Below are 22969 nucleotides of genomic sequence, written 5' to 3'. Positions count from 1 at the left end.
GTCCGGGACCCCCAACGCACTTGCAGCGGCCGCATAACTAGTGAACACGCGCACCTTCCACCTTCCAACGAATGCCCGCCCCTCCGCCAATACAAGTACAACCACCAGTCCACCACCGCCCCAGCACCAACACCCCCCAAGGCTGCTGCACCACATCAAATCCACCACACGTCCTCGATTTTTTAATTCCCCGACTACCACCCCTCCCTTCCTCGATCCATTTTCTTCCCTCCCTCTCTCCAGTTTGTTTTATCTACCTACCTACATGCGCGCAGCCTGTCGTTGACATCGTCGCCCAAGATGGATGCTCAGACTGTCCGAGGCTGGATTGTTGACACCTTGGCTCCCGACGCCGACGTGCGTCGGAGGGCTGAGCTCCACCTCAAGCAGGTACGCACGAACACGCACACACACTCTCTCTCTCACGCACGCACGCACGCAAGCCCCTTCACCAAAGCACCAGGCACCGAGGCTCTTGAAACATGGCACACAAGAACTGCTGAGCCTCTCCCTCCTCGGAGCCGGGGCGCGCGCTCCGTTCCCCGCCGCCTCGACGCCCTCGAGTCCTTCGCGAGCCCCGATTGCTGTGCACGAAACCCCCTTTGCCCGACGCACTGGTTTGCTGACCCCCTCTCCCTCGATTCCAGGCCGAGGAGCATGTAGGCTTCACCGACGTTCTACTCGACGTGCTCCAGAATGAGCAGGATCAAAATATCCGTCTTTCGAGTATGTCTTTGCTGCTCCCTTTCTCTCCCTCGCTAGCGGCGCCGGTAAAGCATGACCGCGACCGCATCCCCCGAGCGAGCGCCTTGGTTGCAGGATAAACAAATGCACGGTGGACTAACCCCTTGGCCCGCGCGCCGCCCTCCACGCAGCCGTCATCTACCTCAAGAACCGCGTGAACCGCTCGTGGTGCTCGGCAGATCAGTTCTCGGGCGAGCGCTCGATACCCGAAGACGAGAAGGCGAGATGTCGCGACCGGATACTGCCCATCCTCGCCTCGAGCCAGGGGCTCATCCGCCACCAGCTCATCCCCATCCTGCAGCGCATCCTGCACTGGGACTTCCCCGACAAGTGGCCCACCTTCATGGACTTCACCATCCAGGCCCTCAACACCAACGACGCCCTCTCCGTCCTGTCGGGCCTGCAGTGCCTGCTCGCCATCTGCCGCGCCTACCGCTTCAAGGCCCCCGACGGCGAGAACAGGTCGCACTTTGATAAGATCATCGAGGCGAGCTTCCCCCGCCTGCTCGCCGTGTGCAACGAGCTGGTCAACCAGGACAGCGACGAGGCGGGCGAGATGCTGCACTTGGCGCTCAAGATTTGGAAGCACGCAACTTGGGTAAGGCTCTGCTCTCTCTCTCTCTTTCTCTCCCCCTCTCTGGATAGAACGGTGTTTCGTGAGGGGTTAGTCGGGTCGTGTCGTGTGCTGACAAGGTGGCGTAGATTGAGCTTTCTGCTTTCTTGCGAGAGCAGCAGGTCAGCCTCGGCTGGTGCACCATCTTCCTGCAGACCGTCTCCAAGGCGACGCCCGCCAGCGCGATGGACGAGGATATCTTTGAGCGCGAGAAGCACCACTGGTGGAAGGCGAAGAAGTGGGCTTACTTCAACCTCAACCGATTATACATCCGGTATGCGCCTCATCTAGGGCAAGGATTTGCGATGGCTCTTTTTTTGGTTTTTCTAACTCTCGCCCAGGCACGGTAACCCGCAAGCCATCACCAAAGAGGACACCGCTCAGATGGCCTACGCCAAGGAGTTCTCCGCGAACGTCGCCCCCGAAATCCTCAAGCACTACCTCCAAGAGATTGAGAAATGGGTTGCCAAGACGACTTGGCTCAGCCGCCCCTGCCTTTCGTATACGATCGTCTTCTTCGACGAGTGCATCAGGCCCAAGGAGATGTGGACGCACCTCAAGCCCCACATGACCAACCTTGTCACGCATTTCATCTTCCCGATTCTGTGCCTTTCGAGCAACGACGTTGAGCAGTTCGAGGACGAGCCGGAGGAGTATCTGCACCGCAAGCTGAACTTTTACGAGGAGGTGTCCGCCCCGGACGTTTCCGCGACCAACTTCCTTGTTACCCTGACCAAGGCGCGGAGGAAACAGACGTTTGAGATCCTGACATTCATCAACACCGTCGTCAACGAGTACGAGCAGGCTGCCGATGACAAGAAGAACCACATCGCGAAGGAGGGTGCTCTGCGCATGATTGGCACGCTTGCGCCGGTCATCCTGGGCAAGAAGAGCCCCATCGCCGACCAGGTCGAGTTCTTCTTGGTGCGATATGTTTTCCCCGATTTCACCAGCCCGCAAGGCTTCCTCAGGGCGCGGGCTTGCGATACCATCGAGAAGTTTGAGCAGCTGGACTTCAAGGACCAGGCCAACCTGCTCACCATCTACCGCCACATCCTCGACTGCATGGCCGACCCGGCCCTCCCCGTCCGTGTAACCGCCGCCCTGGCGCTGCAGCCCCTTATCCGCCACGACATTATCCGCACCAGCATGCAGCAGAGCATCCCCACGATCATGCAGCAGCTGCTCAAGCTCGCCAACGAGGCCGATATCGACGCTCTCGCCAACGTCATGGAGGACTTCGTCGAGGTGTTCGCCACCGAGCTCACTCCCTTCGCCGTCGCCCTGAGCGAACAGCTGAGAGACACCTACCTGCGCATCGTCCGCGAGCTCGTGGAGAAGAACGAGAGCCGCAACGACGACGATTACGGCGACTTCCTCGACGATAAGAGCATTACCGCGCTTGGTGTCCTGCAGACCATCGGTACCCTGATTCTCACTCTGGAGAGCACGCCCGATGTGCTTTTGCATATCGAAGCTGTGCTGATGCCTGTTATTCGTGTTACACTCGAGAATAAGCTCTACGGTAAGCTGCACTCTTTTGCGCATATGGACCGTGGCGTGTTGGAAAGCTAATGCATTCTCCTAGATTTGTACAACGAAGTGTTTGAGATCATCGACAGCTGCACCTTCGCCGCCAAGGCCATCTCCCCTACCATGTGGCAGGCCTTCGAACTGATCCACGCGACCTTTAAGTCGGGCGCCGAGCTCTACCTCGAAGACATGCTCCCTGCTCTCGACAACTTTGTCCAGTATGGCGCGCCTCATCTGGTCCAGAAGCCCGAGTACGTCGAGGCCCTCTTCTCCATGGTCTCGGACATGTTCACCGACGGCAAGGTCGGCGGCGTCGATCGCGTCTGCGCCTGCAAGCTCGCCGAGGCCATGATGCTGTCCCTGCCCGGCCAGATCGACAATGCTGTCAGAGGCTTCATCACGATGGCCATGAACGTGCTCAGCACGCAGGACGTCAAGATCAAGTCGTACAAGATCCACCTCATGGAGATGGTCATCAACTCCATCTACTACAACCCCGTCTTGACTCTGCACGTGCTCGAGCAGGAGCAGTGGACCAACAAGTTCTTCAGCCTCTGGTTCGGCAGCATGGATGCCTTTACGAGAGTCCACGACAAGAAGCTCTGCATCGTCGCCATCGTGTCGCTTCTCAGCCTCAACCCGGACCAGGTCCCCCAGAGCGTGTCTGTCGGCTGGCCGCGGTTGCTGCAGGGCATTACTGTGCTGTTCAGAACACTGCCTGCTGCCCTGAAGAACCGCGAGGAGGCGCTCAAGGATGACTTCACCCTGGAGCCTGGCAACTACGACTATGACGACGATGATGAGTGGAACGAGGACGAGGCTACCTGGACTGCCGAGGAGCCCGAGGGTGCCGAGATCACCGATGCCAAGGACGAGAGCACTGCTTATCTCGAGTTCTTGAACGAGGAGGTATGTTTTATATTCTGACAAGGTCAGCTGAGCTGGGGTGAGCTGCAGAAGCTGACGTGGACCCAGGCCCAAAAGTTCGGCAAGCTCGGTGAGCACGAGTCTGATGACGAGATGGGTGAGGAGAGCGTACTGTTGGAATCTCCCCTCGATAAGATCGACCCTTATCAGGTCTTCCGCTCGTCTCTTATGAGTAAGTTACTACGTTGACCTCTTCGCATATCATCAGAGTGTCGTGCTGACAACATGACTCTAGAAATGCAACAAGAACAGCCCCAGTTCTACTCGTCCCTCGCCTCTCACCTCACTGCCGAGGAGCAGAGCGTCATCCACTCCGCTTTCGCCCAGGCCGAGGCTGCCCTCCTTATCCATCAGCAGCAACAGCAAGCCGCTGCTGCCGGTGGTGCTGTCAACGGTGGCGCGAGCTAGGTATTCACGCCCCTTGACTCTATGAGGGCCGCCGCCAATTTTCAGCCCTTGGGGCCGGGGATGCAGCATAGCGGTGGCGCTCTTGATGGTGCCTTTGCCGACCGAGCGTAGGAGTGTTTTCGAGGGCCTGCTCGTGTGGCCCTTTTTGCACAGCTTGGCGCAGGTAGAGCGGGGGCTTGATCCGCAGAAAGAGAGTGGATTGTCTGTATTTGTTGGCTCATGTGTTTCTGGTCAATGCCTGACGAGTGTCGGGACTTCTTTCTCCAGCAAATTTATGAGCGATGATCTTGAACCCAAGTGGGTTTTATGGACTACTTGGCGGAACCCAAATGATTTGCATCACCGTGAGGACGAGAGAGATTTAGTTATTGAGCAAGAGAGGGCGAGGAAGAGAAGGACTACGGCATTGCTCGTGCGCGACAAGGGGGTTTTCTCTGCTGAGACGTTGTGCCGACGCGGATAAGGGGGCTGCGTCAGGCTGGAATGAGAGGGCATCTCTCTTTTTTTTCGTTGATGAATACACCCGTCCCCCTTGTATCCGTTCGTTGACTTGCGTGTTGCGACTCGGAAGGCGGTTGTATGCTCTCTGATGGAATGGCGACGACTTTTTTTTTTATTGTTTTGGGAAGGAGGGAAGAGAAGCCAAGATCTCTGTGAAGAGGAAGAGGAAGAGGAAGAGGTGGAACTGATATGGATGGATGGATGATTGATGGGGTTCATTTCAGGGGAGGAAAATCAAAGCACATGGGAGGGAGGGCCAGATGATGATGGATGATGGAAAAGAGAAAGAGCAAGAGCTAGATAGGTGCAAACTACCCCCCATCCCACACCCACACACACAGACACAGACGCAGACATTAACTACCCCAAGGCCTACACCATTTGCTCAATACCACACCAAATACATACCATAACTATCTTGATGTCTGTTCATACATACACACGCTCTTTCTTACCTTTGGCTGTTTTGGGTGATGCGGTTGTGTGATACTATGGCGGGCGGACGGACCCGTGACGGCATGAGGGATTGATGATCAGATTCACTGTTGTCGATTTGGCGTACACACTGCACCTAAGCAAGGAAGGGGGGTGTTACAAGATGAGCTTTGCTTTTCTCTCGTTATCTTCATCTCATTACAGACAGCCTCTGTCCCTTTCCACGCCTGAACCCTTTTCAACCACAACAACAGCAACAACAGCAAACCCCCCTATCCGGGATCATTCCCTTCCTTGCCTTCCCAGTCCTCCCTCCTCCCCCTTGTCCTTGGGTCCATGTAATCTCTCTCTCTCTCTCTCTCTCTCTCTCTCTCTCTCTCTCTCTTCTCTCTCTTCTCACCACTTTTATTCAGCAGGTCATGGTCGCCGTGCTGGTGCGCGTCATGCACCCCCCGGGACACTCGGTCTGGCACCCCGTCACGAAGAGCAGCGTCTCGGGCGCGTCGCACCCGCACCCGACCGTCAGCGTCGTCTGCTCGACGCAGCTCGGCACGGGGCACCGCACCGGCGGGCAGTCGGCCGGCATGGTGGTGCGGGTCACGGTCGGGCAGGGGAAGGGCCTAGGGGTCGTGGGCCGGGGCGGCAGGGTGACGACGCTGGTCGTCACCTGCGCGGGCGTGCTTGTGGTCCTGGTGGTGGTGGTGGGCCACCACGTCGGGCGGGTGCGCGTGCGGCGCGTGGTGGTGGTCGTGCTGGAGGAGGAAGACGGCTCGCAGGGCAGGCGCCGGGTGCGGAACTCGGCGGCGCAGCCGTCGTAGGGGCAAGGTGCCCCGCAAGGGGAGAGCAGGGTCGCGGTCGGGACGGCGGCCGGGCAGCCGCAGGGGTTGGCGACGGTGGAGATGAAGAGGCAGTCCTCGGTGCCGCACTGCCTGTCGCACCCGCGGGCCAGGGCCTGCTTGGTGACGGTCGGGCAGGGGATGTCTTGCTCGGCGGCGAGGGCTTGGGAGGGGAGGAGGAGGGTGAGGGCTGTGGTGAGGAGGAGGAGCTTCATCGTGGAATTGGGGGTGTTGAGACGGCGAGTGTGTATATCGAAGAAGGGAAAGGAGCCTTTGCTTTTGTCGAAACCTGGTACGGGGTTGACGCTAAGGTAAGCTTGATGGAGACAGGGATGATCACGTCTTTTTCATTCATTCATTTCTCTGTCCCCCTTGGCCATGGGTGGATTGTCGATGGATTCTTATATCGACAGGACTGCATTTCATGATCAGTCGACTTATTCACGAGAAACCAGTCTTTCGAGCTGCTCTCCCGCCAAGACCGTGGGGCACTTTATCGAGGACGTTATAGTCCGCGGAGGATCCTGCCCTAGCAAGGAAGGTGTCTTTTTCGTTCGAGGAGAGGGCATGAGTTTGTATCATCATGCTGCTTTCTGCTCATTCCGACCCCCCCGTGCCCGTCGTATCATTACCCCGAAGACCAGATCCATTTCCCCGTCTTGTCTTTGGAGAACAAGCTTAAAGGATGGGAAAAACAACGTTTAATATCGTCCGGCGGCCCACTTCTCCCCCATACGAGGTGCACTTCCCGTGGCGGCAAAGATGGGGTGTATATTATAGCCTCGGTGGAGGAGGCAGGGTGTGCAAGCAAGGGGCTCGTTTCCCGGCTGACGGCGTCCAGGAACAGGAAGGAGTTCATGCCTCTCGGAGATCCCAAAATAGTGCGTGGCGTGTGGACTGGGGGGGGGATCATCATCTTGCAGCTCCTTGATATTGAGTCAATCTGGTCATCGAGACCGCTTGTGGCTATTTTTGGCATTTGGAGGTGTTCATGGGATCCGATAGGGAGGGACGGAATGTACAGAAAGACCATACGCGTATTGATATCTCATGGGATTTCGATCTGACATGACAGGACTTCTTCCGGATTCCAGATCCGGGAGTCAGCCACCTGTGGAGGAGAGAGTGTCCATCTGTGTGGCGCTGTGCAGTAATTACAAGAGTATTCCATGAGGACAATCGACACGGTGCAGGATACAGATTATACCTTCACGGCGTCGGCCGGATTCGATAATGAGCAGCAACAAGAACAGCACATCAGTGTCCTTTTTACGAATTATACCAATGGCAATTCCTATATTAGCTGAGGGACTCTGCTAGCCAAGAATCACTTCTACCAATCCTGGTTTTGTCGGACTTTTTCCATCAGTCACTCCGCTCGCCTTGTAGCATTCCCCATTCTCGGCCGACATCAAAGGCGGTTCCGCCTTGGATATTATTATGCCTTGTTTGGCCCAGTTTGCCCAGATGAAGTTATATGAAACCTGGACCGTTGGAGACTTGGACAAGCGAGCAGGCATGAAGATCCCCTTTTATGTAGTCGCAGGCTAAAAACGGAGGCTCAAATCCATATGCGTGCAAATCATCAACACCCAACGTAGCTACCCCTGTCCCGTTTGATCCGGCCGTTTAGGCCAATCTGCAACTAGGGGTGGGATTCCCGTCCTCATTGGGCCAGCAGGGGCGACCAACATCGGCGGTATACATACACAGTGACATGCTATGGAGGCGATTCCACAATTGACTGAGCGAATGCGCGGGCGGAAGTTATGCGCTCTTTATCGCGAACTGTTGCGTTCAAAGTTGGCAACTTGGAGAGGATCGAACCGCCGTCGTAGGAGGGTGAGACCTAGTCACTGCCCGGAACTTATGCCAGGGGGCACTGATCATCCAATCCGAGGATCAATTGTCACGACGCGCATAACATCTGGAAGATCTATACTCCGAGCATCGGTAGTAACGAGGCACGTGAGGGTACGTTAGGCTGCAAACACGTCATTCACGGTTGCGGAGTCTTTGTCAAAGACACACCCCGGGACAACGCGTGCGCGCACACACACGAGAGAAGGGTCCAGGCTGGCGCGACCAAGATGGACGTAGAAGAGCCACAATCTACCTCGTCCAATGGCCGAGGCCAAAGCCCCCTCGTTGCGAAGCGCGCGGCTTCCCAAGACCCGGGCCCGGCTTCGAAAGCCAAGAGAATCAAGACATCCCATAGCGCCCAAAACAAGTCAGATGTTCAACCTCCGGCCATAACCCGGGTGGCGGTCCCTTTCCCAGAGAAGGTATGCTGCCGCTGTATTCCAGCGGACGAGACCTTATCCTGACTATTTCCCAAGCCTGCAGTTCTAGAAGAACGGAACGGTGAGATCGAGTTCCGGGTGGTCAACAACGATGGCGACAGAGACAGCATGATCATTCTCACGGGCCTGAAATGCCTGTTCCAGAAGCAACTTCCGAAAATGCCCAAGGATTATATCGCGCGTCTTGTGTACGACCGCACTCATCTGTCCATCGCCATCGTCAAGTTGCCCTTGGAGGTCATAGGCGGAATAACATTCCGAGAATTCCGCGCCCGCCAGTTTGCAGAGATTGTCTTTTGCGCCGTCTCGTCCGATCAGCAGGTCAAGGGATATGGAGCCCATCTCATGGCTCATTTGAAAGATTACGTCAAGGCTACTTCGCCAGTTATGCATTTCCTAACGTATGCCGATAACTATGCGACTGGTTACTTCCAAAAACAAGGGTTCGCTAAAGAGATCACCTTGGACAAATCTGCCTGGATGGGATACATCAAGGATTATGAAGGGGGCACCCTTATGCAATGCCCCATGGTCCCCCGGATACGCTACCTCGAGGTTGGACGAATGCTCCTCAAGCAGAAGGAAACCGTGCAAGCCAAGATTCGTATCTTGAGCAAAAGCCACATCGTCCATCAACCGCCGCAGCAATGGGCCAACGGCGATGTCACCGCAATTGATCCGCTGTCTATCCCTGCTATCCGAGCAACCGGTTGGTCTCCAGATATGGATGCATTGGCACGGGAACCTCGCCATGGACCTCATTTCAACGAACTTCGACGCTTCCTCTATCAGATCCAAAACCACAAACAAGCATGGCCTTTCCTCAATCCAGTCAACAGAGACGAAGTCCCTGATTACTACAACGTCATTACATCGCCAATGGATTTGTCAACAATCGAAGAGAAGTTGGAAAAGGATCAGTATTCCGCTCCTAGGGACCTGGTCGCCGACCTCGAGCTGATCTTCAGCAATTGCAAGAAGTACAATGACGCCACGACAGTATACACCAAGTGTGCTGTCAAGCTGGAGAAGCACATGTGGAGTCTCATCAAGGATATCCCGGAATGGTTTGATTTGCTCGAGGACTGACTGGTACGAATTGAAATCTACACTACAATACGTCTACGTGACCATGAACGGATGCGGTCGCCCCAGTACCAGAAGCACACCGGCACAGGCACCAGGCAGACACTGATGGCGCCCAGGGCGGTGGTCGCGTACGCGACGCCGAGCTCGCGGAACATCTGGGACGCGAAGAGCGGGAAGGCGGCGGCGAAGCTGCAGCGCACCGAGCCGTTGATGCCCATGGCGCCGTTGGCCATGGAGGTGTAGCAGTCGACGATGTAGTTGAAGCCCTGGATGAAGACGAGGTACATGCCGCAGCCGATGAGGGGGCTGGCGCAGGCGGTGCTGGCCCACGAGATCTCGGGGCTCGACGTCCAGGCGTACCAGAACAGGCCGACGGGTATGAGCACGCCGCCGAGGATCATGGGGGGCAGTCGCGCCTCGGGGATGTACGCCCCGTCGGCGACCTCCGCAGCGACGTGGTGTAGGTGCCTAAAGTAGAGCTGGTTGTAGAGAATGATCCCGGCGGTGCCGACGAGCACGCCGGCGTTGATGCCGAGGAGCGGCAGGGCGCTCAGCTGCTGCGGCCAGCCTCTGATGGTCCCGAACAGGTAGGGGTAGGACTGGTAGAAGAGGAACAGCACGCCGTGCAGGAAGGCTTGGTACAGAGTCAGGAGGGCGAGGATCGGCTGCGTAGCGAGGAGCCCTGCGGGGGAGTTGGTTAGTTCCTTACTTAGTCTATACCCACTTCGTAACGAATTACGGAGGAGATGGAAGACTTACAAAAAGGCCGGATCAAGTAAACGCGAGCGATGTGCTCGAGTGTGAACCCTTCCTTGTCCAGGGCTGATCTGACCTCGAGGACCCCGCTGTTCATCTGCAGGCGCGCCGCTTCGCTGCGGAGGATCGCTGGCGGGTACGTCTCTGGGAGCGCAACGCAGGACGCCGCGCTCAGGACGAACCCGGCGATGGCGACGGCGCCCGAGGTCCATCTCCAGCTCGGCGACAGCGCGACGACGGCGCTTCCGACCACAGCGCCGAAAGTCGGGCCCAGGAAGACGACGGCGACCACGACCGGCATCGCCACGCCGCGGTGAGACAGCGTGAAGCAGTCGCTGGCGACGCCGCCCATCACGGCCATGCACGCCACGCCGAAGAAGCCGGCGAGGAACCGGCCGGCGAGGATGGTGGCCGTGTCTCGGCCGAGCGCCGGCATGGCGCTGAAGGCGGAGGAGGCGCCCATGCCCGTTATCAGGGGCCACTTTCGGCCAAACTTCTCCGAGAGGGGGCCGAATACGAGAAATCCCGCGATGTAGCCCTGCGGGAAATTGTAGGTGAGTTTCAGTAAGAGTATATAGGATGCTAAAAGGAAGACACCTACGACCATGAACAAGCTCGTGTTGAGAACAGCCACCTCGTCAGCAACTTGAAACTCTGCGGTGATCATCCTCTGAGCAGGCCCCATGATGCTGGTGGTTATAGTGCCCACCAGGATGAAGAGCCCCAAGACAACCTGGACGTAGACTTTTTTGGCCAGCGGCCAGTTGAGCGGCAAGCGAGGGTCGTGAGGGTAATTGAAGTCAACAAACACGGGTTGACGCTCGATATCTGCGACTTCATCCCCCCCAACGCCCCCGTCTAGTGGGATTATCTGCATGCTGAGGATACATGGAGCTCCGCAAGTGGTTCTCAAAGACTTGTCAGTTCAGGCAAGGGATGTCGTACGTCCCGTCTCTGAAATCGAGTGGAAAGTACAAAGAGAACGCTGCTTCGTCTACACCCTTGAATACCAACGTTTTGGTTGTCATGACGCGCGCGGGGTATGTCTGTATGAGTAGGTATCAATTGATGTAATCGTTTTCCGGCAGAAGTGGGCCGCAGGGAGATCATAACAGTCCCCGATCTCCCCGACCTGCTCTCCAGAGCTGCACCGTCAACATAGACATCATTATCGCCGCCACCGGAAAACCCATGACAGATTGTACATTACCCCCTCTAAGGATCGCCGCCTAGGAGAGGTTGCAATGTGGTTCGCGGGAATTCAACATCGCGGCCCGAGGTCGCATGAGCCCTGCATCGAGTCCCACACCGGTGTGAGCAGAGAGCCAACCAGCCATCCATGGATAATTGCCAGCTGTGCGTCTTCGACCTCTGATTAGCCCCGAGACTGTCACTGAAGGGTCTCAGAAGTCGGTGAGAACTGACAGAATGAGTGCGACTGCATAGAGCGATCGCACTGGCAGGCCTGCCACTGGCTGCTACCTGTTGGCGGAGCCAGAGACAGCGCTGTGATCGACAATAGCCGTTGGTGGGCTCTTCTAGACCTGAGTCGATGCTGGGCAGCCATGTATGATTACCACGTTTGTGACTTATCAGCTCATGAGGTATCACACATTGACAAAGTTTCCATGACCCCAGTATCTCCCATTGCGGTCGACGATATGGCAGCGCAAAGTGAGGACCCCTTAACTCTTTATCGACCAAGTACGACCGAGCTCACTTGATACCAACGTCATTACCTGTAAGCCTGATACTCTCGAGTGGTCGCTTTCGCGAATCAATAACAGCCATCTACGAAATGAAGTGATGTATGTCCTGGCGGCGCTCAGTACTTGCGCCCCCCCCAATGCTAACTCACTCTGCTTACCAAGTCCATCAATGTCTAGGACCAGACAGTACCTATCTCTTCACTCGCCCTCGCCCAATTGACCGGGTCTTCGACAATCCTCCAAGGCCTCGCGCTGCGAATCGATGCCGGCCTCTTCGATAGCTTGCCGCTGCGAGCACACCGAGCCTGTCGTGTAACACAGTGCATGACCGGCACACGGTCGGAGCTTTACGCATCCGAGTGCACTGAACGCCATTGAGCTGAATGTCACTGGTGCAGCTCGTATGACCTGCCCTCCGAGCGCTGTGTCACCCGCGCGGGCGTCGTAGAAAACCCCTCTCGCATCCCCGTCCTCTCGTCTTCTGCGAAATCATTCCTCGACTCTGCAGGACGCAGTGGTTCTTTGCGCCACTGCTTGACTGCCTAGGTTAGTCACCAAGCATCGCCACTCTCAAGCTTCCGTTCGGGACGTTCATCTCCCACTTGGATTATCATGGCTAGCAGATTACACCAGCGAGCCAGTTGGCTGGGACGACGTTGGGCTAGCCAATTGGCAGCGAAGCCGCCGCCGCTCACTCCCCGCGTCTTCCCGACCTCGGGCTTTCTCGAGATTGACGCGTCCACGAAGATGGAAGAAGAACGGATGAAGTCGTATAAGGCCGAACACTTCTACCCAGTCCGTCTCGGAGAGGTGTTCCAGTCCCAGTATCAGGTCGTCGCCAAACTCGGGTTTGGCCAGACCTCCACCACTTGGCTTGGCCATGATCTCCAGTATGTTGTTCCCTGCGCTCTTGAGCGAGGCTTTGTACGAGTTCTAAACGAATGGCTTTCTGGGGAGTAACCGCAAATATGTCTATATCAAGGTCTTTACCAATGCCGTCCAGAAGAACCGTGAACCTGCTGTCTACGAGCACATGAAGAAGCACGCGCCTGAACTGGCTCCACTTCATATCCGCCCCCTCGAGGATTCCTTCAAGGTCCAGGGACCGCATGGCAGCCATGAAATTCTCGTACAGGTGCCTGTTGCGAAATCCCTGGTTGCAAGCCAAAGCACTGCAGACGCCTTCGTTCTCTCGCCCTCCATTGTGAAATCATCTCTGAAGCAGGTCGTCAGCGCTTTAGACTTCCTTCACTCGGACGCTCATGTCATCCACACTGGCAAGTTATCCCCTCCACTCTCACGTCTGGCCCCCTGGCAACCCGAGCCAAGCCACAATATGAGATTCGCTAGGTTCTAACTGTGCTCAAGAATTCCATGCTGGGAACTTGTTCTCCAGCTTCAAAGATCTGAATGAATGCCTCCCGTCACTGGAAAGCGCAGAGCTCACGTGCCCCAGACCTCGCAAGGTGTTGGAGGATAGGACGATATACGGATCTCGAGGTGTGTTCGCCACCGTAGGTCCCATGTACCTCTGCAACTTCGGCCAGGCTCGGATCGGGGACCAGGCAACAGGCAACGCTATGGCCACCTCGTACAGGGCTCCGGAGATCATCCTGGGCATGAAATGGAGTTATCCCGTGGACATGTGGAGCGTAGGGCTGTCGGTAAGCGAGCTATTATCCTTTTTCCGCACTATCTCCCTCACTCCATAATACTTGACCATTTATCTGAACCCGCCAGGCCTGGGACATGCTTCACGCGCAAACGCTCTTCGCTGTCTACCATAGCGTCGATCAGAAGTTGAACGACGCACGCCACTTGGCCTACATGATTGCCTTGTTCGGCCCGCCGCCACTGGACTATCTGAAGCGGAGCGACAAGTACCTGGACTTTTGGGACGAACATGGTAAGTCATCCAACCGCATTTGATATAATCCACCAACTGGCAAAGGGCTAAGTTCATTGTTCACCCAGGTGACTGGAGAGGGATCGTTCCCATACCCCATCGCAGCACATTTGAGAACCTAGAACGCCAGATGGAGGGCGAGGAACAGACGAGATTCCTGGATTTCATGCGGTCTTTGCTGGGCTGGGAGCCGGAGAAGCGGCTCACGGCTAAGCAGGCCTTGTCACACCCGTGGCTGCTGAACGATACATACATGTAGATTTGCTCCTTACAATCTCTTTCCTTACCAACCCGTTTGGCATCTTTTCAACGCGAGGAGACTTGCGTTGAGACTTGTCTCTTTCGTTCTTCGTGGGAGTATCGAGTATCGAACCTGAGGCTTGGGGTGGAATGAAGCCCAAGGTTTTGACGGATATGTTGGAGATTGTACAGAGCACACTTGAACAGCGCGGGAAGAATGCTCGACCGGGACTTTTCAAACTGGGATTCTGGGCTGATGCGGAGTTTTTTTTTAACTTTCGGGACGTTTCAACTAGCTATCCCCAAGTCGTTTTCATGATTCATGATGAATATACATGTGTCTGATGTTTCCGACTCGAACATGTTTCTACAATCTTCTCGATGTCAAACTTGGTGACCAAGAGCCCAACCATGACAGCATCTCGAGCGATGTCGGAAGTTCCAACAGCAAAGAGGAATGCTGGATCAAAAACCCCTGATCTCTTCATCTCTATACACCTCACCAGCGTTCCTATGTGCCAAGCCACGAGGGGCCTTGGTATCCAGTGGCTTCACCTCTCATCCTTCCGGTACTACATCACCATCGCTTCATTCTTCAAGCTCCCGGGGAAGCTTGTCATCAGGCCAATTCCGACTTGGTAGTAGGTATCAATTCATCTCTTCTCGAGAGCGATGTTACGATCAAATACAAAGATGCTACAGACGTCCGTCCCCTCGAGCCAATTGTGCATGTGCCTTGCGTGGAAGACGCTCATTCCTTCTTGGCAAGTGCCGCCATAATGCGGACCTCTATCTCCCACACGCGTCCCAATGCCTCCTTCCTGGGTTGCCGTGCCTCCTCCGCCGCCTCATGGAAGATTCGCAATCTCTCCTGCCGCTCCGCCTCCCCGAGGTCTGCATACTGCTTCCGCAGCCACTTCTCTGCCTCCTGCTCAGTCCCCTGCTGCGCCATCTCCCGCGCCTCCTTCGACAACTCCTTCCGCCTCTCCATGTTGCGCTTCCGCAACTCATCACACGCCTTAGCGGCGCGCTGACGCGCCTCCCTATATAGCGGCGCGGAGTGTTGGTATGCCTCTGTGTACACCTCCACCCTGCGTCTCACTAGCAGGCGTTTGATCCAGAATTTAGTAGCCATGGCGACGAGGGTGTCGCCAGTCAATTCCAAGTCGTGCTCTCTCGGGCCCTCCGCATCCCGCAGGAAGACATCCTTGAAGGCGATGCGCAGGGGGACTTGACCAGAGCATTCCCAGAGAGAAGGGTTGAGGCCCGTATCGTCCAGGGTCGGACAGTCCTCGGGCTTGACAAGCTGGATCTTGGCCTCCTGCGGGTGCTGGACTCCGTGCGACCAGACCTCGAGCTGGATGGTCCCCAAGGGGCATTTGTCGTCCATCTTGATCAGAATGAGAGTGCGAACATCGCCTCGCTCCTGGCCTGGGGCGGAGTGATCGAACCACTAGTTCTTCGCCTCACGCATCCTCTCCGGGAACTGGCTGCCACCAGCTTCGACGACAAGGGTTGGAAAGCTGTTGCTGCTGGCGCGAACTTTGGTAGGGACTAGCGCGTCATCAGGCTGTTTGACAGCGCTGCCGTTGCCATGAAATCGGTCATTCAAGGTGCGCTTGATCTCTCCGTCTAAGCCCATGCCGACAAGCCCATCCCAGAGCTCGTCCATGATAGCTCTGGTGGCCATCCTGTGAACCGGTCCAGCCATCTTGATAAAGAGTCTACCGCCACTCTCTTCTCCGAAATATGTCGCATGATCACGGACACCGCATTGTTGAGGATAGAAGCGCTCGACGACGTCTTGGGAGAGACCAGAAAATTCAAGGTAGGCACCACCTTCGTCGATAATCTCCTCTTGTTGACAGAAGACATGGTGTATGAGCTCGTCTACGGCTTGGGCCTTGGGAAGCTGCGATAGGTCCAGGACTGAGTACCAAGTTAGCGGGTCAGATCATGCTTCACGGCACGGTCAAATCTGGCCTCACCTTGGGAAGGGGATATCAATGGGAATACTGGTTCCGAGTTACCGTCGGAGTCCCACTGTTGGTCATCGTTGCTGTCAGCCATGGCGCAGTGCGGTGTGCAGAACGCGAAGTGCCGCTGGTCGAGGATGAGGCTGAGGATGGTGATTATGAGGAAGAGGAGGTGGAGGATGGACTAGGAGGAGGAGGAGGGGATTCTTAAATCAATCTTAGGGAGGGAAAGGTGATCCGTGCGGGATCGGGTAAATATCGGCTCTTCCTCAATGAGGTTGTGTGAATTTTTATTGTTCTGGTGTGCAGTCGAGTGTGTAGAGTAGTGAATGGTCAAAGGCGGCCAAAAGAAGGAGCCTTGGTGGGAGTCCTAGGCCGCCAGAGTTCACCAGACTTGCCATCCAATACGCTTACAATGAATGGCCTTTGATACAAACACCATGTCCGTCTATTCACCATCATGATAGTCTTGAAGTTGAGAAAGAGCACACCGCATCACCAGATAGAGCGATTGTATGGTATTCAATGAAGTCTTTCAACGTAGCTACAAATCCAGCAACAAGAATACTATTAACAACCTCTAACAACTTTTTATACCGAGTACGTTCAAATTCTCCAGCCACTTCAACGCTGCTTCACTCAATCTAGTCCACAGTTGCTCAGAACCCTAATCATCGGCCCTATGCAACTAGGAGGCTGCTCGAGCTTCAGCATTGAAAAAGATTGAGAATCAGACAATCATACTGACCACAAGGTATGAATTGATAAAGTATTCAGAGAGACGGGACTGAAAGATCACGAACAACATCTTCGGCACTGTTGTAAAGTTCGTTCCAGCAACCGTGAATGACGTTTCCAAGGAGAACCCCTTCGAGCGGCGGGAACTTCTCGTCTGAGAGAAAATTGTCCACATCGTCCTCGCTCGAGCCGGGAAAAAGGCGAGCCCAGGCAATGATCTCGTACAGGCCAGTGCCGAGAGCGAATAGCTCCCTTTTGATTCGTGGCCTAGCCTGGAAGTCCCTTCCTCGGCACGGTAATTCATACTCAGGCTCTTCACAAACTGAAGCGCGGAAGTTCTGGCCTTGCACCAAAGATCCGCCAAAATCACCGATCTTGACTCGAAAATCACTAAACAAGAAGAAGTTGCGGCAGCTGATATCGGAGTGCCAAACACCACAGGAGTGGATATATGCGATACCGGTAGCAACATCCAATGCCATTTGCGACCGGGTCTGTAGAGGGGGAGGGTTGTCTGGGTTCGTCTCGATATACCCTCTGACGCTTGCAAGTGATGCTAACTCGAGACGGAGAGAGAAGATGCCGGTGTGGACTTCCTCGAGGCCGAAGCATTTGAGAATCTGGGGGTGTTCGCCGAGCAACTCGTAGATTTGATTTTCTCGTGACAGCTCTTCCTCGGAAGACTCTTCGAACTTTGCCCTTATCTTGCCGCCCTCCCAGACCTGATACCCCTTCAGAACTGTTTCTCCATCAGTGCAGGTCACAAAGGCTGACCCGCCCATTCCTTTGATAGACCACCACATTTCTAGGCGCGCGGCGGCGGTGTTGTGATGCCCGTTGGCTTGGTGGACGGGATAGTGCAATGTTCTCCAGTGGAGTGTCAGTGCAGGGGAGGAGCGGGAAGATCAAATCTGATAGGATTGGTCACGGGACCTGATAACTACATCCTTTGAACATCATGATCCCTATGAGTAAATCAAGGATGGAAAACTTCCCGAGCCTCGGTTTGGGGTGAAATGTATGGGGTGGACTTTCACACCATCGACATGTCATTTCTACGGTTGAGATTGTCTTGTGGCAGCTCAAACGCGCGCACAGCCCACAGTATTCTGCGGCTGCTGCCACTGGCCGGACGACCAGACCTCAACCGCCTTTCGCTCGTTTCTGGCGCCAGCTCTTATCAGCGCAAACATGCGCCATATCAAAACAGAATCTTCTGTTTCGGAGATCCTGTTTCGGGGAAACCCTCGCGGAACCACCTCTGTGACGTCCGGGGCCCGGTCCTAGCCCCTACCGAGGACATCCACTGCGATTCATACATAAATAGGATGGCTCTTGTCTCTACCTTCTCGCCTCTCAACCGTGGGTTTTCTCTTTCCAATAATTTTCCCCAAATCCACCTTTTATAGACATCTCAACATGACCAGCCCAAACGACGAGTACGGATCAGACGCCACCCTCGGGAAGGCCCCCTGGCGCAGCAGGAGTCGGGGCAGGGGTCGTATCCCAGACTTCGCGGGTGATACACAGACGACATCGACCCGACAGGGCCAAGAGGCCGTAGCAGCAGCGGCGGCCTCCATGGGAGATCCACCACGAGAGTCTCGGTCCGCTTCGACCACGACCTCCACTCGGGTCCCGACTCCGGACTCGACATCAGCCTCTCCCTCGACTCCAAACCCGAGGATGGCCGCAGCCCGCATGGATTTCGCGCTTCGAGCAGAAGACCGCCGTGCCGCCGAAGATGCCTACAACCGCTTCCTGATATACTTCGTCGCACCGACCTTTTTGATGTCCATGCTCCTCTCCGCGCCCGTCGTCATGGTTGGCGTGTGGTTGCTTATCCCGGTTTTGGCGGCCGCCGCCCTCCTCAGCCTGGCCGCCTGGCTGAAGGTTGCCGCCGACAGCAACGCCAGAAAATGGCGAAGACATTGGCGGAGAGATAGAGATGAGGAAGATCCACCGGCCAACTGTAACATGGCGAGGACTGTGGTCAATGGTGATGGTGAATCGCCCATGGTTATTAACGGTCAGGGTGCAAGACCCATGGATAAGGGCAAAGGGAAAATGCCCATGGTCAACGGCAATGGCTCACATGAGCGTATCTCTTGAATGAGTAAGTGTGTATGTATCCTACCGTGGAACGATGGTTCATTGGCACTAACACGCACTTAGTAGCCTCGCACTGCACTTGGCCAGACACTGGTGCTTATGATGGCACTTGCGTCTTGCAATGTCAGATGATGGAATCAACCAGGATGATCTGTGTCGGTTTCAACGCTCTATACTTGCAGTTGCTCTTGGGTTTTCGTTTCTGCTATACTCCGTTCCCAACACTCGGAGCTGTTATACCTGTGTTTCGTTAAAGTCGAAGGTCCGGGTTGGACTTTGAGCAGAACATCATGATGAGAGTTCAATGCGATTAAGTGGCAATTACTTTCAAGTGACATTGCTGTCCAGCAAACAACTAATGACAAAATTGCAACTCCAGTTGAAGTTGAAGTGAATGTTAGTTGGTTTTCTCTGACAGTAGGTATGGCGGCCCCACTGCGCCATTTCCGCTAGTTTCTTTGCGATATTTGATGAAATTTGTTGATACTATGACTCGGAAGTCTACAGAAACTCTAATTCAGCAATATTGCCCAAAGCCTCACTTTGATATCGCATGCTTCAGAAGATACAATTAAAAGACAGGGCAGACGGAAATCTTGCAGCGGGTATCTGGCAATCAAAATCTCCGCCAACGAAACATGGCGGCCAACGGTACAGCTGACCATGCCGCTGAAACCCTGGCATCTTACCTGAAGCAACTCCTCCCTTCAGAATCTCGTTCTCAGCTGCGAGACACTGTCCTGCCAAAACTACTACACACCATCTCCCTGGTCGCCAGAGCCCTGCGGGAGTCCCAGCACATCGCCCTCGCCGGCACCGCCAACGCCTTCGGAGACGACCAGCTCAACGTCGACGTCATAGCGGAGGACCTCATCCGGGCCGCGCTGGCAGAGTGCCCGGCCGTGGTGGCGGCGAGCAGCGAAGAAGACCCCGTCGAGCGGCACCAGCACCTCGGACGCGAGCAGATATCGGAGGAGCAGTACACCGTCGCCTTCGACCCGCTGGACGGCAGCTCCATCATCGCGCCGAACTGGACCGTCGGGACCATCATCGGCATCTGGGACGGAGCGACGGCGCTGAACCAGGACCCGCGGGAGAAGCAGATCGGCGCCATCCTGGGCGTGCTCGGCCCGCGCGCCACCGCCATCATCGCGCTGCGGGTCCCCGGCTCGGAGCCCGCCTGCTTCGAGGTCGGGTTCCGCGATGACCAAGCCTCCACCGAGATCACCATCACCCGGCCGGCCGTGCGCCTCGCGCCGCCGCCCTTCAAGACGCGCTACTTCGCGCCGGCGAACCTGCGCGCGGCGGCCGAGGACGAGCGGTACATGGCGCTCGTCGCGCGCTTCGTGAAGGACAAGTACACGCTGCGCTACTCGGGCGGCCTGGTTCCGGACGTCGCGCACGCGCTGTCCAAGGGCCACGGCGTGTACGTCTCGCCCGTGACGGGCGGGAGCGGCGCCAAGCTGCGCCGGCTGTACGAGCTGTGCCCCGTGGCGCTGGTCGCCGAGTGCGCCGGCGGCCGGGCGGTCGACCCCGCGGGCGGGAGGGACGTCCTGGCCGTGCCGGTCCGGGACTGCGACGAGCGAGGAGGGCTTGTGTGCGGGACCGGGGAGGATGTCGAGATGGTCGCTGCTGCGTTGGGGGCGTAGAGGGTGGCTTTGTTGTTGTGAAGCTTGGTGGACTTTAGACTATAGAAACAAGAAGTTCATAGATTTTAGATGAGACACGGATTCCTTGTTTCGCGAATATCATATATTAGAGAACAGCTTAGACATATTGACAGTTATGAGATATTCAAGCCCACTGGACGTTTCCAAGAGTTTGAAGGCTTGCGTATCAATGCATCGAAATTGTTAAGGCAGACCTGCCATCGAGTAACCTTTTGAGCATTCTTGCTCTGAGTCTGATTTGGTGAGAACTCAAACACCAGGTCCATGAATTACTTATATAGTGAAGGGACCAGAACAAGGTCACCGGCAAGACGACACTGTGTTATTTGAAGAGACTTGTGTTTGTGCGTGGGAATTGAAAAAGTCGAGAATCTCGAATGAATCGTCAGGCTCGCTGTTGATAGCAACAGAAGGGCCCAGGCGGGAGTAGAATGGCCGCTCAAAATGTGCTGGATAGAACCCTGCGTATTCCCAGTCTATGATGGCATTAATCCGGAGTGTGTTGGGATCAACGATAATGTGTTGTTGGGACAGATCGTTATGACAGAAGACGAATTCATCTTCATCGGAAGGCCGTAGTGACCAGATATCTCTCTCTGTATGACGCATAACCCGGTAGGGTGGAATCACAATGCCTGACGGGCCCCCGATCTTTTTAGATTTCAACTTCTGGAGCGTTTCAAGGTGGCGCTGGAGCTCCTTGCTCACAAGGACCTTTTGGTCATCTGTAAGGTCGGCCATTTGAACACCCTCCACGTATTCTGTGATGAGGTAGTATGCCTCATCATCTTCAAAGTCGCAATAAACTTGTGGAACTGGGATGTTGGTATGGAGCCTAACAAATCTCATCGAGGCCGCTTCATTCTTGATCCTCTCGTTGTTGAGGCGAGGGACATGAAGGCCACGATGTCCTGTACGGAACTCGTTGGGCCGCAAGCTTCTCTTGATGAATGTGCCCTCGCGATGGTAGTATTTTCGTTCAAACGTGACGGCAAAGCATCCTTCGTCCTGTTTCTCCTGATTTGTCGACATACTGAACGGAGCCTGGTGCTTTGTCAAGAAAGATTTGGACAATGACAAGGTCTTCTGGGTTGTAGAGTGGGTAGGCTCGCCGGGCTTGCTAATTGTGTGATAACTCAGCAGAGCCAACAGGGATCAGCTGTGCTGTACAGCGACAACAAAACGATGACAACAGGCAGATGCATCATGAAAGCTGGCTCATGCGCAGCAAGGAGCGGACGAGGAAGGGACTTCCACACTCTGATAAAGCTCTCTGCATCTAGCATTTGAGCCCGCAATTGCGCGCACACCTGTTTCCGCCTTCATTTTCCTTCATCTACATCCTCCCGAGATCCTCTCCACAATGCCAATGGTCACCGCCGACAAGGATCTGCCCAAGTTGCTCGATACGCCGGCGAAGCAGGCCAAATGGGCAAAGAAGCTGGTCGCCGAGCATCTAGGCAGTACCGCGAACCGCATCGACAAGCCTCCAATGCAGGGAATGTTTAGTAGGACCCTGTTCGCTACCCTCGCTGACGGCCGTGAGGTGGTCGTGCAATTCCGTACTGAACCGCTTGACGTCGACGCGTTCAAGACCGCCAAGGGCGCCCTGAGCTCATTCGTCCCAGATTGTGAAGCTCTCGGTAATGAAGAGTTGGAGAACGCAGGCGCCTGGGCTTACTCCCTCGCCCGCATGCCAGGCAAGATGTGGCTGCATGGAGTCGCTGGCAAGGGAGCCGAAGGGCGTATTGCCATCAACAAGTCACTGGGCCGTGTCTTTTCGAAGGGTTATCTCGCCGATGTTAGCCACGAAGCTGTTGATACCAAGCTTCGACCGCACCTAGACGCCATCTTGGCGTCGCCGTTGGAAGAAATCCTCCCCTATAAAGCAACTGCCGGGAGCTTCGCCAGAAGGCTTGACGAGTTTGCCCTCCTCCCGCTGTGGGTTGCCCATTACGATCTCAACAGTGTGAACTTACTCATCGACGAGAAATGCGACGTTACCGCCTTGATCGACTGGGAACTGTCTACCCCGCTGCCGTTCGGGGCCGGATTCGGCCGTATCCACACCCTTGCCGGCGAATTTACCGGAGGCGAGTTCTGGATGCCGGATGAGTTTGAGGTTGCGGAAAGGGGATTCTGGACGGAACTGTTCGACGGAATGCCGGAACGTATTCGAGAGATGTTGGAGAAGCGCCTTGACCTGGTCCAGGATGTTGTCATCCTTGCGACCTTACTGAGTTGTTTCTTCTTTGAGGATGGGAAGATTGGCGTTGGCCAGGTTACTTTGAAAGCACTTCCCAAGTTTATGACCTATCGAATTCCTTTCGTTCGAGGGCAAGAGCAGCCGTATAGAGAATGATATATGATGTCTGGGATAGAATATAAAAGGGGCATGGAGAAATAGCTGAGAATCTTGGATCTGAGGGCGAGGAGAATTAAAACACCCAAGACACATTGGGACACACCTGCT

The 22969-nt window shown here is 55.5% G+C and overlaps 10 protein-coding genes across 10 annotated transcripts; 6 read left to right on the top strand and 4 right to left on the bottom strand.

Annotated features, from left to right (window-relative positions):
- Positions 1-300: 300 nt before the first annotated feature.
- Positions 301-4225, top strand: E0L32_005038 (uncharacterized protein; the record flags this gene model as incomplete). Its single annotated transcript, XM_031139516.1, has 8 exons — positions 301-390; positions 648-726; positions 876-1342; positions 1447-1631; positions 1699-2882; positions 2946-3799; positions 3848-3989; positions 4053-4225. 8 exons carry the CDS (start codon positions 301-303, stop codon positions 4223-4225), a joined length of 3174 nt encoding a protein of 1057 aa, XP_030996640.1.
- A 1355-nt stretch (positions 4226-5580) lies between these two features.
- E0L32_005037 (uncharacterized protein) lies at positions 5581-9389 on the top strand (the record flags this gene model as incomplete). The annotated part of the gene is made up of 4 exons (XM_031139515.1): positions 5581-5751; positions 5808-6308; positions 7932-8282; positions 8337-9389. The coding sequence occupies 4 exons, from the start codon at positions 5581-5583 to the stop codon at positions 9387-9389; spliced, it is 2076 nt and encodes a 691-aa protein (XP_030996639.1).
- Positions 9390-9406: 17 nt separating this feature from the next.
- Positions 9407-11022, bottom strand: E0L32_005036 (uncharacterized protein; the record flags this gene model as incomplete). The annotated part of the gene is made up of 3 exons (XM_031139513.1): positions 9407-10071; positions 10149-10683; positions 10747-11022. The coding sequence occupies 3 exons, from the start codon at positions 11020-11022 to the stop codon at positions 9407-9409; spliced, it is 1476 nt and encodes a 491-aa protein (XP_030996638.1).
- Positions 11023-12466: 1444 nt separating this feature from the next.
- E0L32_005035 (uncharacterized protein) lies at positions 12467-14019 on the top strand (the record flags this gene model as incomplete). The annotated part of the gene is made up of 5 exons (XM_031139512.1): positions 12467-12778; positions 12837-13204; positions 13251-13518; positions 13595-13760; positions 13829-14019. 5 exons carry the CDS (start codon positions 12467-12469, stop codon positions 14017-14019), a joined length of 1305 nt encoding a protein of 434 aa, XP_030996637.1.
- A 732-nt stretch (positions 14020-14751) lies between these two features.
- Positions 14752-16070, bottom strand: E0L32_005034 (uncharacterized protein; the record flags this gene model as incomplete). The annotated part of the gene is made up of 3 exons (XM_031139511.1): positions 14752-15431; positions 15471-15929; positions 15989-16070. The coding sequence occupies 3 exons, from the start codon at positions 16068-16070 to the stop codon at positions 14752-14754; spliced, it is 1221 nt and encodes a 406-aa protein (XP_030996636.1).
- Positions 16071-16749: 679 nt separating this feature from the next.
- On the bottom strand, positions 16750-17517 carry E0L32_005033 (uncharacterized protein; the record flags this gene model as incomplete). The annotated part of the gene is made up of 1 exon (XM_031139510.1): positions 16750-17517. The coding sequence occupies one exon, from the start codon at positions 17515-17517 to the stop codon at positions 16750-16752; it is 768 nt and encodes a 255-aa protein (XP_030996635.1).
- A 616-nt stretch (positions 17518-18133) lies between these two features.
- Positions 18134-18826, top strand: E0L32_005032 (uncharacterized protein; the record flags this gene model as incomplete). The annotated part of the gene is made up of 1 exon (XM_031139509.1): positions 18134-18826. The coding sequence occupies one exon, from the start codon at positions 18134-18136 to the stop codon at positions 18824-18826; it is 693 nt and encodes a 230-aa protein (XP_030996634.1).
- A 638-nt stretch (positions 18827-19464) lies between these two features.
- Positions 19465-20475, top strand: E0L32_005031 (uncharacterized protein; the record flags this gene model as incomplete). The annotated part of the gene is made up of 1 exon (XM_031139508.1): positions 19465-20475. One exon carries the CDS (start codon positions 19465-19467, stop codon positions 20473-20475), a length of 1011 nt encoding a protein of 336 aa, XP_030996633.1.
- A 321-nt stretch (positions 20476-20796) lies between these two features.
- On the bottom strand, positions 20797-21528 carry E0L32_005030 (uncharacterized protein; the record flags this gene model as incomplete). Its single annotated transcript, XM_031139507.1, has 1 exon — positions 20797-21528. The coding sequence occupies one exon, from the start codon at positions 21526-21528 to the stop codon at positions 20797-20799; it is 732 nt and encodes a 243-aa protein (XP_030996632.1).
- Positions 21529-21859: 331 nt separating this feature from the next.
- Positions 21860-22858, top strand: E0L32_005029 (uncharacterized protein; the record flags this gene model as incomplete). The annotated part of the gene is made up of 1 exon (XM_031139506.1): positions 21860-22858. One exon carries the CDS (start codon positions 21860-21862, stop codon positions 22856-22858), a length of 999 nt encoding a protein of 332 aa, XP_030996631.1.
- Between the last annotated feature and the right edge of the window lie 111 nt (positions 22859-22969).

The sequence above is a fragment of the Thyridium curvatum genome (assembly GCF_004353045.1).
Source record: "Thyridium curvatum strain D216 chromosome Unknown NODE_25_length_444008_cov_73.864110, whole genome shotgun sequence".
Classification (NCBI taxonomy): Eukaryota; Fungi; Ascomycota; class Sordariomycetes; order Thyridiales; family Thyridiaceae; genus Thyridium; species Thyridium curvatum.
The sequence above is the reverse complement of the archived record's forward strand: the minus strand, read 5'-3'. Positions and strand labels throughout refer to the sequence as shown.